The sequence below is a fragment of the Carettochelys insculpta genome, chromosome 11 (genome assembly GCF_033958435.1).
Source record: "Carettochelys insculpta isolate YL-2023 chromosome 11, ASM3395843v1, whole genome shotgun sequence".
In the NCBI taxonomy this organism is placed as follows: Eukaryota; Metazoa; Chordata; order Testudines; family Carettochelyidae; genus Carettochelys; species Carettochelys insculpta.
In genome coordinates this window covers 36929961-36942584 of record NC_134147.1, presented here as the reverse complement: position 1 = coordinate 36942584, position 12624 = coordinate 36929961, and the positions used below count along the sequence as shown (strand labels likewise).

Below are 12624 nucleotides of genomic sequence, written 5' to 3'. Positions count from 1 at the left end.
TGAGGAGTCCTGTGACACGTTGACTGTGTCTACACTATCACCCCCCTTTCGAAAGGGGGATGCTAATGAGACACTTTGGGATTTGCTAATGAGGCACTGCAATGAATATGCAGCACCTTGACAGCGCCCGGTGGTTTCCCCCCGCGACTTAGTGGCCAATTAAAGTGCGGGCAAGCCGGGGCCAGAACCCAGGGTCCTCGAAGAAAAGGGGAGTCCCACCACCCACCAGCAGGAGGAGCAACGCAGTCACTTAAAGGAGCAATGGAACTCCACCTAAGGTCCACCTCCCCCTAGCAGACAGGCACCCACCTAGAGAGAGAAGACACCAACACAGGTTTAGAATATATTCAGCAAGAAGTTTATTAACACAGATAACAACACGCAACAATACAACAACAACAGTAAACTAAACACATAAACCAGTTCATAAACTCTAATTTTAACTATACACCTAAACCAATTCTTAAACTCTAACTTTAACTGTATTCAACTTACTACTATAATTATGTACTCCATCTCGGAATCCAGAAGAATCCTCGAAAAGAAGGTATGACAGTTAGGGTGGAAATGGGAGAAAGGGAGGGGAATCTGGACCGGGACGCTACCCCGGTCCAAGTGACCAGTGGTGGAAGCCGCCTGGTTTCTTTTATCCATGGCTGGCTCCCTAACCCTAGTCTTTTCCCGGGGTTTTTGCCCACTCGGGAGAAATATACAAGGGAGCAGTGAAGGGGAAATATTTGTTATCTATTTATCTTAAACAGTTTTATCATTAAGTAGTCTATGCAGTTAGCAATCTAATTCTAACAATCTATATTACTACTAACATAACAATTTACTAATATAACGATTTTAACCAAGTGTGGCTTTGAAATATAGCGTAGGCTAGTTAGGCCCGGCCGTACGGGGTCAGGCCCCCAGGCACTGCCCTCCCCCCGTCGAGGGAAGACACAGCGAAGGTTACGTTCCCTCACTCCCCCACAAGGGGTCCTGGTGCCTACCAATGTCTTTTAGTATATGTATGAGTCTGTATGTGAAGCCCGGCTGAGCCGTAGGCTGTATTGGTTTTACGTGTCTGACGAATCAGGTGTCGAGTCCAGGTTGTAGGTCACGTCTGATTGGCTGTCCAGTCCGGTGAGATGATTGGTGCGCGGCTTGAGTGCGATGGCGTGGCAGGAGTGGAGATGTCGCCGCCGGTGGCAGGCTCTGGTTTTCAACGGCTGGGTACGCAGTACCACGCCCTATGGGTGAGGCCAGTTCGCCACCCAGCCGATCCGCCGCAGAGCCCGCTTGCCGCTTATAGTTGTTGGACCCCAGGTTTCACTAGACAAGCACGCAGTACCATGTCCTATGGGCGAGGCCAGTTCACCACTTGTCTGATCCACCTTAGGGTTGTCGAGGCAAAAGCCAGTACACTATAGCCACAGTGGACGGACCCTGCTGGGCAGTGCTGGCAGTGATTTACAAGCTCTTTGAATAACAGGAGCTCTTCAAAAAGACCTGAGCTCTTCGAAAAGACCGGAGCTCTTCGAAAAGTCTTCTCAGATCTTCTCAGGCAGGCAGAGCCCCCAGACTGACTGACCAACTGGCCCCGAGTGCTGTACTGCGCTGCCTTATATTCAGTGTTCTCATGCATGATTCATTAGCTAATTTTAATATTCATGATTCTGTTCACGGTTTTCAACTAGGTCCTCTCTCTTGGTCGAAGCTTCCAGAAGCTGGCAGAAGCCCGCTCCCTTCGACCAATCAGAGAGCTTGGTTTGGATCCTAGCTTTGTGGATTCAAGTTACCGGGGAAACTAACTGCCCCAAAATGGCCGTGGGTGGGGCCACAAAATGGTGGCCTATAAGCTTTTAGTTTGCCCATGTTCCTGTATAGATTTTACCTCAGCCAGAGGCTTGTTTCCCCTGACACACGCGGGCAATTATGTCCTAGAGATAAAAATCCCCGACACACCTCATTAGCATAATGGTAGCCACGGCACTTCAAAAGTGCCGCTTTCGATCACACGTGGCTCATCTACATGGGGTCCTTTTTGAAAGGACCCAGAACACTTCAAAATCCCCTTATTCCTATAACCCATAACTTTCAAAGTGCCGCAGCTGTCATCATGCTAATGAATTATGCATATTCATTACAGCACCTCCTTAGCATATCCTGAAGTGTCTTATTAGCATCCCCTTTTCGAAAGGGGGGTGCTATGTGTAGACATAGCCCTTAAAGAATAACCGAATTATTTGGACAAAAGCTTTCCGGAGTAAAGACTGCGTTGTCAGATGCATTTGCCACCAATGCATCTAATGAAGTGTGATGAACCCATGTAAGCTTATGCCCAAATAAATATGTTAGTCTTTAAAGTGCTACAGGACTCCTCATTGTTTATGCCGGAAAAAAGGTATTTGCATAAATAAGAAAATAAATAAGAAAATTCACATTTTACTCCTTTTTCTGTGTGTTTTTAGATATATTATACAGAACCATAATCTTAAATGGTGTTTTTCGGAGAGTAAAATGACATGTTTAAATCCAAATCCAGATAAAGATGAGAGACAAGTGAATGAGTAGGGAAAAGCAAAGACAAAGGGTAAAACAGTTACAATAGCTATATCCCGGTATATGTGTTAAAAATATTGTAAAAGTTCTCATGTTTTAAAGCTGTGATTGAAGTGGAGCTGGAGGGAAGTACAAGCTAGCACAAGAATGCAAGTGCTAAATAATTGGGTATGGAGGAGAGATTTGAAAGATGAAAGGGAAGATGCTTGGTGTCTGGTTTATATGCTGCGTACCACCAAGTGGCATTTGTTGTTGTAAGTGCAACAGATTTTACATTTTATTACTTCACTGAGGTGGTAAATTCTTATAGCCTTCCAGTCTTGTTGACCATTGTTCCCTCTATTTTTTCCATCCACATGTGGAATAAATTTTATGTGTTCCAAGGCCTGTCTGGATGTGCACCATCAGTAGAAACATGCTGTTGACTAGATGAAAGCTGATGGTAGTTTGACTTGAGATCACATTTTCTAAGTCTTATTCATACTATTGATAGACCTGAGAATGATTGATAAATCAGTCCTTTCTGTTGCCTGGTCCTTATCTAACATGTTGTCCCCTGCATTACTCCAAATAAATATTTATCTTTAGTAGGCTACGTAGGATAATGAATTTAACAGTGTGGCAAATATCAAACTTATATTTTCCACATGGTTTAAGCACATATAAAAAAATCAGTGAATTCTGTATCTTATCCTTTTCCCTTCTGTTTCAGTCACCACATATTAGCTTTTTTTCTCCTGTGTTTGTGATAATTCATGGACATTAGCTCATCAGGCTTGTGAGTAAATATCGATCACATAAATGAAATGTATTCCCCTAAAGAGTTGTGTAGGAGATTCTCCAGCTGAATACAAAGATATAAGACAAAAGCAACTCCAATAGTGAAGACTTTGAAAATGTACTGACATAAGATATGGTTGCTATACTAGATTTCTTAAAACACATTTTGTGTTGGTTTGTAAATACATTGGGTCAGATTATCAACTGACACAATTAGATACAGTTTATAACAAAACTGAGAATATGGCTCATATAATTTTTTTTAATCTCAAAAAGGTCTTAATTTAGCTATATAACCTCAAACAGCAACATGACCAATACATCCATAGGTCTTCTGACTGGTGTTGAGCCTCCACATGATACAACAATGAGGGAGTGGAGGTGGTCTAGTGGGAACAAAGAATTCACAGGGCTCACTTGGCTTCTGATGAAGCTGCTTCTGCATCAGAGAGACTATAGAGAAGAGTAGGAGATCAGAGGAGATGATTTGGGACCTAATTAAAAGCTAAAAGGAAAGTTTTGCATTGACTACAGTGGGCTTTGTATTAGTCTTCACCACGCCCTGCCGACAATGTCCATCAACTAGGGAACTTGCATTTTGCTAACACCAATATTTAGGTACTGTGAAGTTGTGGGCGAAGCAGAGGAGGAATGACGGGGAAGCCTTGCTTGTGTGGCTGAGCTCTGCCCCACTTCTTTTTCTCTGTACTGACCGTGAAATTATTGTGGCTCCTGGAAATTTGGGTGCCATTTGCTTATTCTGGAAACTTTATCTTAAACTGGAAAATGAAGGGAAATTACTGCAACAGATAGGATGCCTTAAATTGGTACAGAGCAATGTTTTCTGAGAGCCACACATAGTTGTCTTGTGCTGTATGGAGCCAATTTTGATTTCTAAAAGTTTTAGCTTGCTGACCCAAACCTTATACTGATCAATTTGGGTTTTGGTTGTAACAATTTGGGTTTTAGTTGTAAGAATGGATATACCACCTTGAATGTTTTGAAAAACAGAAATGAATTTCATGCCTTGGTGAGTGGCACTGAACTGCACATAAATATTTTAACCACTTACAAGAACATCAATAAGGACCAATAATAATAATTTGACTGACATGAGTTGGCACTAATATGCGCCACAGAACTCATTCTATCTCTCCAACATAAAGTAGAGATTTTGCTTATATGCACATTTGATCTGAAAGTCCATGATTTCTTGATTGTGGAAGTCTCTTCTGTTAATTTTGGTCCAATAATTGGGCCCAAAGACTTAAAAGTGCTGACATGACCCTGACATTGTCCATCATTAAATAGTTTTAAATAGTATTCAGAGTATGGAATACAGAGTCCTTAGCCAGCTTAGTACCATGGCAAACACAGCATTAAAATATCTTAAATATTATTTTATTAAAAAATGAAAAGGTGGGGGGAAATGGTTAAGGCATTGAAATATACCTTTTTAAACGAAACTTTCATTTAACCCCATTCCCTGATCCTTTCCCCTTAGCTATAGCGAGTTTTCATGGAGAAAACTCCCTTTTTGACAGTCTCTTAGATGATTTTAACTATTCTTTATAGAGTGGTAGGGTGGGGGAAAAGAAACGCTTAGCTGAGATAGGCTAGAGCTCTTATGTTTTGTGTCTGATCCTGTTTCTTAAAAGACAAAACAAGACATGCACAGAAGGGTACAGGAAAGAGCAGGAAAGATAGAAAACACAGCTTCTATCTCTGGAGCTTATTTTCACCTTGTACTCTCTTAGCTAATAAAATACAGACACATGACAACATCTTATTAGGAACTGTGAGACTTGTCAAACTTGTAGCAGCAGTGAGGTTTTAAAGGGCAGTGCTTTTAGCCATTACTTCATTCACAGGCTTAGAACTTTTTTGAAATGTATACAATGTTGGCTGGATAAGACAGACTTTTAGGCTATGTCTACACAAGAGGCTTCTCCCAGCAAAACTGGGCTTTTGTTTGGAAAAACCTCTCAGTGTCTACGTGCAAAATGTGCTTTGTTGACAAAACCCAACACATCCAACAGCTGTATTATACGTTTCCCCATTCAGGTATAATTCCTCTCTCGACAGTGTTCTGTCAACAAAACAGCCATGTAGACACTCGGGGGCACTTATGTCAACAGACAGGATTTCTGGTTCACCAGGCAGCCCTATTTGCAGAGCTTCTGGTCAGCCATTCTGTCGAGAGAAGGCCTGGTAGTCTGGCTGCTCTCTGTTGACAAAGTAGATTGCTTTTTTGATCTGCTTTTATGCGTAGACGTGGTCTATCAACAGAAGTTTTGCTGGGAAATCCCTTCTGACAGTGACTTCTATAGACATAGCCTTACTGAATAGAAGGTAAAAGAAGAGGGATAAGAATGACAAATCAGGGAAGGGAGAAAATACCCAGAGGAAGAAAGGACACAAAGTCTTGCATCTCAGGTAGTTTTTGGGATTTAGCTGGAACCAGTAGAGGCTGAAATGTCCTATGGGTCCACCTCTCTGGCTCCTGTCATCAGGACATCCCTTGAGATTAGAGTGTCAATGGCATCACAGTGGATTTCAAAGTGGCAGGTGATAGTGCGAAGATGCCCACTCTCCCATTCTCCAAACTATTAGTCAAGCCAGCATTCATGGTAACTAATCCCTCCCACCCCAAAGCATTTTTTTGAGAATCCCAAAAGAGATAGGGTGGAAATGGAGCCTGTACTCTCATTATTTTTTCCATCAATGAGTCCTAATTTCCAACACAACAATTTCAATCCACTGATTCTCAATTCCACACTTCTGTTGTTTACTGGGACATGATTTTAAAACAATCCTTGAATTATATATGTAGGACTTTTATATTTGGACTAATAAAGTCTGTCTCCCTTTTCTGTAAATATTATTACAGATTACTGTGACATTTTATAAACTTTTATTCACATCCTTGAATTTAGGCTCACTGGTGGGGTTGCCCTGGTAGGCGCCACTTACCACTACGGGTCTCTATACGAGAGAAGCTCTAGGACACGTGGGTGGAGCAGCAGGAGGGTCTCCCAGGTGTCTACTGAGCTACTTTTGCCACATGCTGCTGTGAACAGGAAGCATATTGGACACCATGGATCTATATGAAGTAGCAGGTCAGAATTAGTGATAAGTAGTAAGCACACCAGTAACCATGGAGCTTACGTGTGTGCTTACTGATTAGCAGGTTAACTAGCACTTGCCAGTTAACTTTAGCAGCAGGTAGGTGCACCAGGCTGAAGCAGTCCTGGCCATGGCAGGACCAGCAAGCCAGACAACAGTACCTAGGTTAAAATGGTTAAGTGGTTAAGTGCTATTGTTCAAACAGTTAACAGTTTTAAAATCCTTTGTCATTCTAGATGATTATACCATTTCTTTCTCACCTTAAACTCAATGAATCTGTAAATCAGGTGTAGCATTTACTTCACTAGAGGTCACATTTCTGTCAGTCTAATTTAGAACATTTTCTTTCTAGTCACATATTTAAACCAAGCTCCGTGACTTCCATATTTTTGGTTTCTATTCTGAAGATAAATTATCAGTCAGTGATGCATTTTTGACATAGAATTATAAAATATACATGTTAAATGACTGCATTCAAAAAGACTCATAAAACAATTAGTGCAACTGGGATTAATATAAAGATATTAACATGATTTGTAATAATCCTTCATGGATTAGTTAATATCAGATAAATACACTAGGGCACATAAGCTATGATTAAACACTTGTCTGGCAATCACATGGATTCGTTAATTCTGTTCCTTCATTGATTTAAACATATTAATTAGCAAAACAGCCCATACCAGGAGCTGAAGCCCTGATCTATATGCACAGTTTAATAATCATTGTACCATGGTGATTAGAATGATTATGGGGATACTGTGAAAAATTCATTTGCTGCAACTAAGCCAACAACTTTGCATTTGTGTTGAAAAACAATTATGGAGCTTAATTGGGAGCCATGTAATGATGACAGCAGTTATTTCAGTGATTGATTCACAAATTAAAGAGAGCTGGCAAACTAAATACCAGTATTTCCTATGCTGGAAAAGTAAAAGGAGAACCAAGGTGCAGAGACCATGCACAAGTACACAAATCATGAAATATGGAGAAATCCCTGAATGTGATTTAGAGAACTGCTTCATATCAAAAGCTGATGGATTGCCATATCCTATAGCACTGCCTGTACCGGTAAAAAAGTAAAAGATAAAATAGGACACAGGAATTCAAGGATCAAAATTAGCAGCAACTGGAGGCAAGCAAAATATTGATGTTCTGCAGTTGGCACTAGACTTCTTAATGTTAAACCATTCATAAACCAGAAGTCAGAGATATGGAGGCGCCAACTAAATTATTTAAAGCTACTAGAATTTGTTCACAAAATTCAATTGATTTGATATTTGATCAATCACTTCTCATCTTTAAAAGCATATATCCCTCTCCAAGGTCATACTTTTTGTCTTTCTCTGTACATATTTGTCAAGATTTTCCTTACAGCATGCAATGACATTTCACATGATTCTTTGAAGCGTCTTCTCCTAGTCACAAATAATCCGCTCAATCAAATTCTCCTGAGAAAAGCCTCTCAGGGGTTGGCTCATATAAAGTATTTTGCAATATACAGCATGGCTAGCTCCCCAGAAGTTGTAAATAGGTATAGCCCTATTGATTTTATTGAAGCCATGCCAGTTTATGACAGCCAAAGCTCTAGTTTCCAGTGTTTAGATGAGTGGGAGATGATTTTAGTTTGGAAGATGTTGATAAAGATATAGAAGTTACTTTCAAGTTTCAGCCTGTAGAATCTAATTCAGCTAAACTATCATTACTTGTAGCTGAAGTTAACTATAACTGTTTTTCTCTGTGATTGTAAGGATAATTAACAAATAAAATTTCCCCAAGGGCTTACAGAAGGCATCCATGCCACTTAAGCCATGCACAAGGTGTCAATATTCTTTGCAGGGGATAGAGAGGGTGACAGGATCTTCACATGCCTGTGTAGCGTGTGAAGGATGGGTAGGGTGAGGTGTGGGGACTGGATTAGGTCAAGAACCACAGGGTCATGTGTAGTCAGTGGTGAAAAAATTCTAGGTATATGGCAAGGACAAGGCTCCAGACATAACTCAAGACCACTGCTGGAAAAAACACCTTTTGAGGGCTCACGTATATAAATGCTAATTTTTGGGGCTCTAATTGAGCTATGTGCATTTCATCCTAATGTGACTAATGACAAAGCCCTGAGATATTTCCCTTTTTAAAACAAATAATATGAATTTTCAGTGAAATATATTACTTATTTTGATATTTGGAAGTAGCTGTGAATTGAATCTTTCTAATTAACATACAGTGACAAATCATTTTTTTAAAATAGCAGTATTCTCATTATTGCATTATCAATTTCAGTCATGCTATATAAAACCTTGCTGCTTTCTTGTACTCTTTGAAGTATAATCCTTTCTGATTTATATCTCTAAAACCTTTCTATAACCAAATTTACGACATCACTTGTAAGTGCCATAAAATACTTTCAGTTACCATTTATATTACAAAAATAATGTATCTGCAGTCAAGGCATATTCTGTTCTCCCAAATAGATGGATAATTTAGTTTTTATGAATAAGTTACAATTACTTTGTGTAGACATGGGTTGGATGCTGGCGACTGACATAAAGCAGCAAAGGTTTTAAAACCAAAGAATTATTGATAATATTAAGATTGTTATAAAACACATTCTGATAGTTAACCATACTTCTATTGTTACAGGGATACTACAGCATGCTGTTTGATAAATATGAATAGGCACTGTAAATTATAAACGTAATTTGATTTTTTTCCCCTCAAAGGTGGAAGCAAAATGGCACAGATATTGATCTTACCATGAGTTATCACTACAGGTTGGTTGGAGGCAGCTTGGCAATCAATAATCCACATACAAAACAGGATATTGGAACATACCAGTGTTTGGCCACAAATTCATTTGGAACAATTCTGAGCAGGAAAGCAAAGCTTCAGTTTGCATGTAAGTTGGTAAGACATATTTATGAAAACATTACTTTCTAAGTAATTCTGGATGTGGCAGTCAATTAATTTGATCATTAACCATATTATGATGCACATAATGAAAGGGGTGGATTTACCTCTGCAGTGGTTTTCTATTTTTAAATGTTAAAAAAAAAAAAAAATCCTCTTTTCCCATAAATGTTTACAACAAAAACAGACTTCTGATTCCTTCTTGCACTCAGAGAACAACAATTACCACTGATGACTGAAAGGTCAAAAAGGGCGAATGCAAGTGTTTTTGTTTAATAAAGCTGTTATGATTATTAAGAGTGCTTCTTTTTTTATCTGAGCGATGTTCATTAGTTCTAGCCGCACATGGCAACTTTTTTTTTTTTGGCAAACTGGGCTTTACATTTCCTACTGCATAATGATGTCCAGCAGAGTCATATAAATGTCACACCACTAATTACCTCAGTGACATTTTGTTATATTAAGCAACAGAGTAAGATACTCTTCTGCCATATATACTGTGCAAAAGGATATTGTTGTGCTGTGCAGAAATGTGTCATATTTCAGTCAGGGTGGATACAGCTGCAGGTGTCAATTTGAACAAATATATGAATTATTATGCTCACACTTTTTATTTCTTCTGTACATTTTTGAATGGTGGGTTAATTTTGTTAGTGCTCTCAAAGCAAAGTTGAAGGAAGCCACAACTTTTATGTGCAATCATTTTTTTTCAGTTTAAAGGTCTGCACTGTCTGTTACTGTGAGAAAGCAATTGTTTTCAAACCTCATTAATAAAACATACATTCAAAGCCAACCTTATGTCACTATTTTAGCCATCAGTAAATGTATTAATTATTAATCCTGTTCTATTTCTCATAGCAAATTTCATGTCACAGAGGTTATACAAAGGAGACATCACAGGTTGCAATGGTTCTCAGGCTTTCTTTTTTTTGTCATTTGTACTGGGTTTTATCATTTTCCCTCTGAATTTCTTAAGCAAAGAACTTTGGTCTCTAGAGCTGGGCAAATGAAAGCCAAATTTTAATTTATCATATTCTGACCCTTTTATATTTGCTTTCATCAAATATTTCTGCAAGCAACCTTTCGTTCATAGAAAATGAATTCTAAGCTTGAAGGTGAAATTTGCTTTGTGACAAAACAAAATTCCCGTAAGGCAGAAGTAGTGGAGCAGCCATCTTTGAATTTTGTTTGTGGAGACTGAGGGAAGAAGGAAGCAGGGTAGATTACTCAGAGAAAACTGGGAAATGAATGGAGGAGACAGGATCAAGACAGGAAAAGCAAGATGTCAGGAGAGCGTATAAGAGGAAGTTGAAAGCTGCATATGTGTTACAGACATATGTACAATCAAGGGCTATGTATACATGAGCAGCCATTGTTGACAGAGGTCACTGTCGACAGAGAAACCTTGACAGTACCTCTGTCAATGCATTGCATCTACACATAAAAGCAGCTCAAAAGAGTAAGCCACTCTTTTGACAGAGAGCACCCACACTGCCCTGCCCTCTCTCTCAACAGAACAGCTGACTGGAAGTTCTGCAAACAGGGCTGCCCAGGGAACCAGAAGCCCCCTCTGGCAGCAGAAGTGTCTACATGGGCACTCTGTCGACAAACTCTGTCAACAGAGGTGCTATACCTGTGAGTGGAGAGGTACAACATGGCTGGCTGAACACCTGTATTTTGTCGACAACCTCTTGACAGAGCACTTTAGCTGCGGAGACGCTTGGCAAGTTTTGTCGACAGAGGCTGCCCATATAGACATAGCCAAGGTGTGTCCAGCCCTAAATCAGATGAGGAAAATGCCTTCCCTTCACCCTCAGCAACAGTCTCCTGCCAGGAGGAAGATGCATCCCCTGAAAAGTGAGATAGTAGGCAAAAATAAAAGGCATTGAGACCCTATACCACTGGATTTCCTGAAGGTTTCTGGGAATATTCCTTTTCTCACAGACTGGCAGATGAGCGTAGGGGAAGGAGGGAGCTAAAAGATGAAAGGAGCATTGGAAGACTAGACGAATCTGAAAAAAAAAAAACCATACAAAAAAACCAGAAAGACGCCTTGCAGGAAGGACAGGGAGGTGTTTCTGTTTTGTTTTTGTTCAAAGAGGGAAGGGAAACCACGGTCTGAAGAAGTGGGTCTGTCCCACAAAAGCTCACCTAATAAATTATTTTGCTAGTCTTTAAAGTGCTGCTTGACTGCTTTTTGTTTTGATAGTGTATAGACTAGCACGGCTCCCTCTCTGTTACCATCCTTGTCAGGCTAGTGTTGCAATGTTATTTTTATATAGTTCTTGGCATGAATCACATGATCAAGGATTATTAGCCAGGATGGCTGAGAGACACACATTCCATATGTAGAATCGATGTATGAAGTAACATCCACTGAAAGATCTCCCTGATGCAGAGAAGGAAAACTTTGCGAACAAGTGGAACAGAAACACAAACCTCTCTTTGGCGAAATAAGTTGATGAGAATAAGTTGAAACAACCTGATCTCTGAATGGGGCCCCAAGACACTATTGCAATCCCAAGCATAAATAATAATTCTAGAAATATATTGGGAAAAGGGAAATTTTAAGTATATTTGTTTCCTTATTAGAAGGTAAATGGCTCAGAGTGATATTGTAAACTATTGTCATTCATATTAATTTCAAATCTTCCTCCCTCTTATCATACTTGGTGGCCTGATATTCAGTGCCCGCAACAACAAAATTTGTGAAAATTATTAGCTTGTTCTACTTTGAGTAACTAAAAATCACTCCAGGAATAGGGCCCCATGAAATTCACTGCCCATTTTGATCAGTTTCATGGTCATAAGATTTAAGAATTGTAAATTTAATGATTTCAGCTATTTGAGTCTGAAATTTCACAGTGTTATAATTGCAGGAGTGCTGACACCAAAAGGAATTGGTATGGGAGGGGTGTGTTGTGAGGTTAATGTGGGGGAGTTGTAGAACTACTTCCGTGACTTCTGCACTGCTGGTGGCAGCCGTGATATTTTAGAGATGGGCAGCTGGAGTGCAGTGTCTACTGACTCTGAAAGTAAAACAACTTTCAACAGCAGCATGGAAGTCAGGATGATATATTATGGTATTGCCACCCTCACTTTTTCACTGCTGTTGGTAGGGTGCTACATTCAGAGCTATGTGCCTGGCCAACAGCTGCCACTCTCTGGCCACCCAGCTCTGAAAAGGGTGCAGAAGTAAATGTGGCACAACCACAATCCCCACAAAATAAACTTGAGATCTGCCTGAAACTGTCCATTGGG

The 12624-nt window shown here is 39.8% G+C and overlaps 1 protein-coding gene across 1 annotated transcript in view; it reads left to right on the top strand.

The window, feature by feature from the left end:
• The window catches only part of LOC142018852 (contactin-6-like), a 199589-nt gene that overhangs the window by 50445 nt on the left and 136520 nt on the right, over positions 1-12624 (top strand). The window contains exon 3 of the mRNA XM_075005030.1: positions 9177-9352. Coding sequence (XP_074861131.1) covers positions 9177-9352 — 176 coding nt within the window. The remainder of the gene's footprint in view (positions 1-9176; positions 9353-12624) is intronic.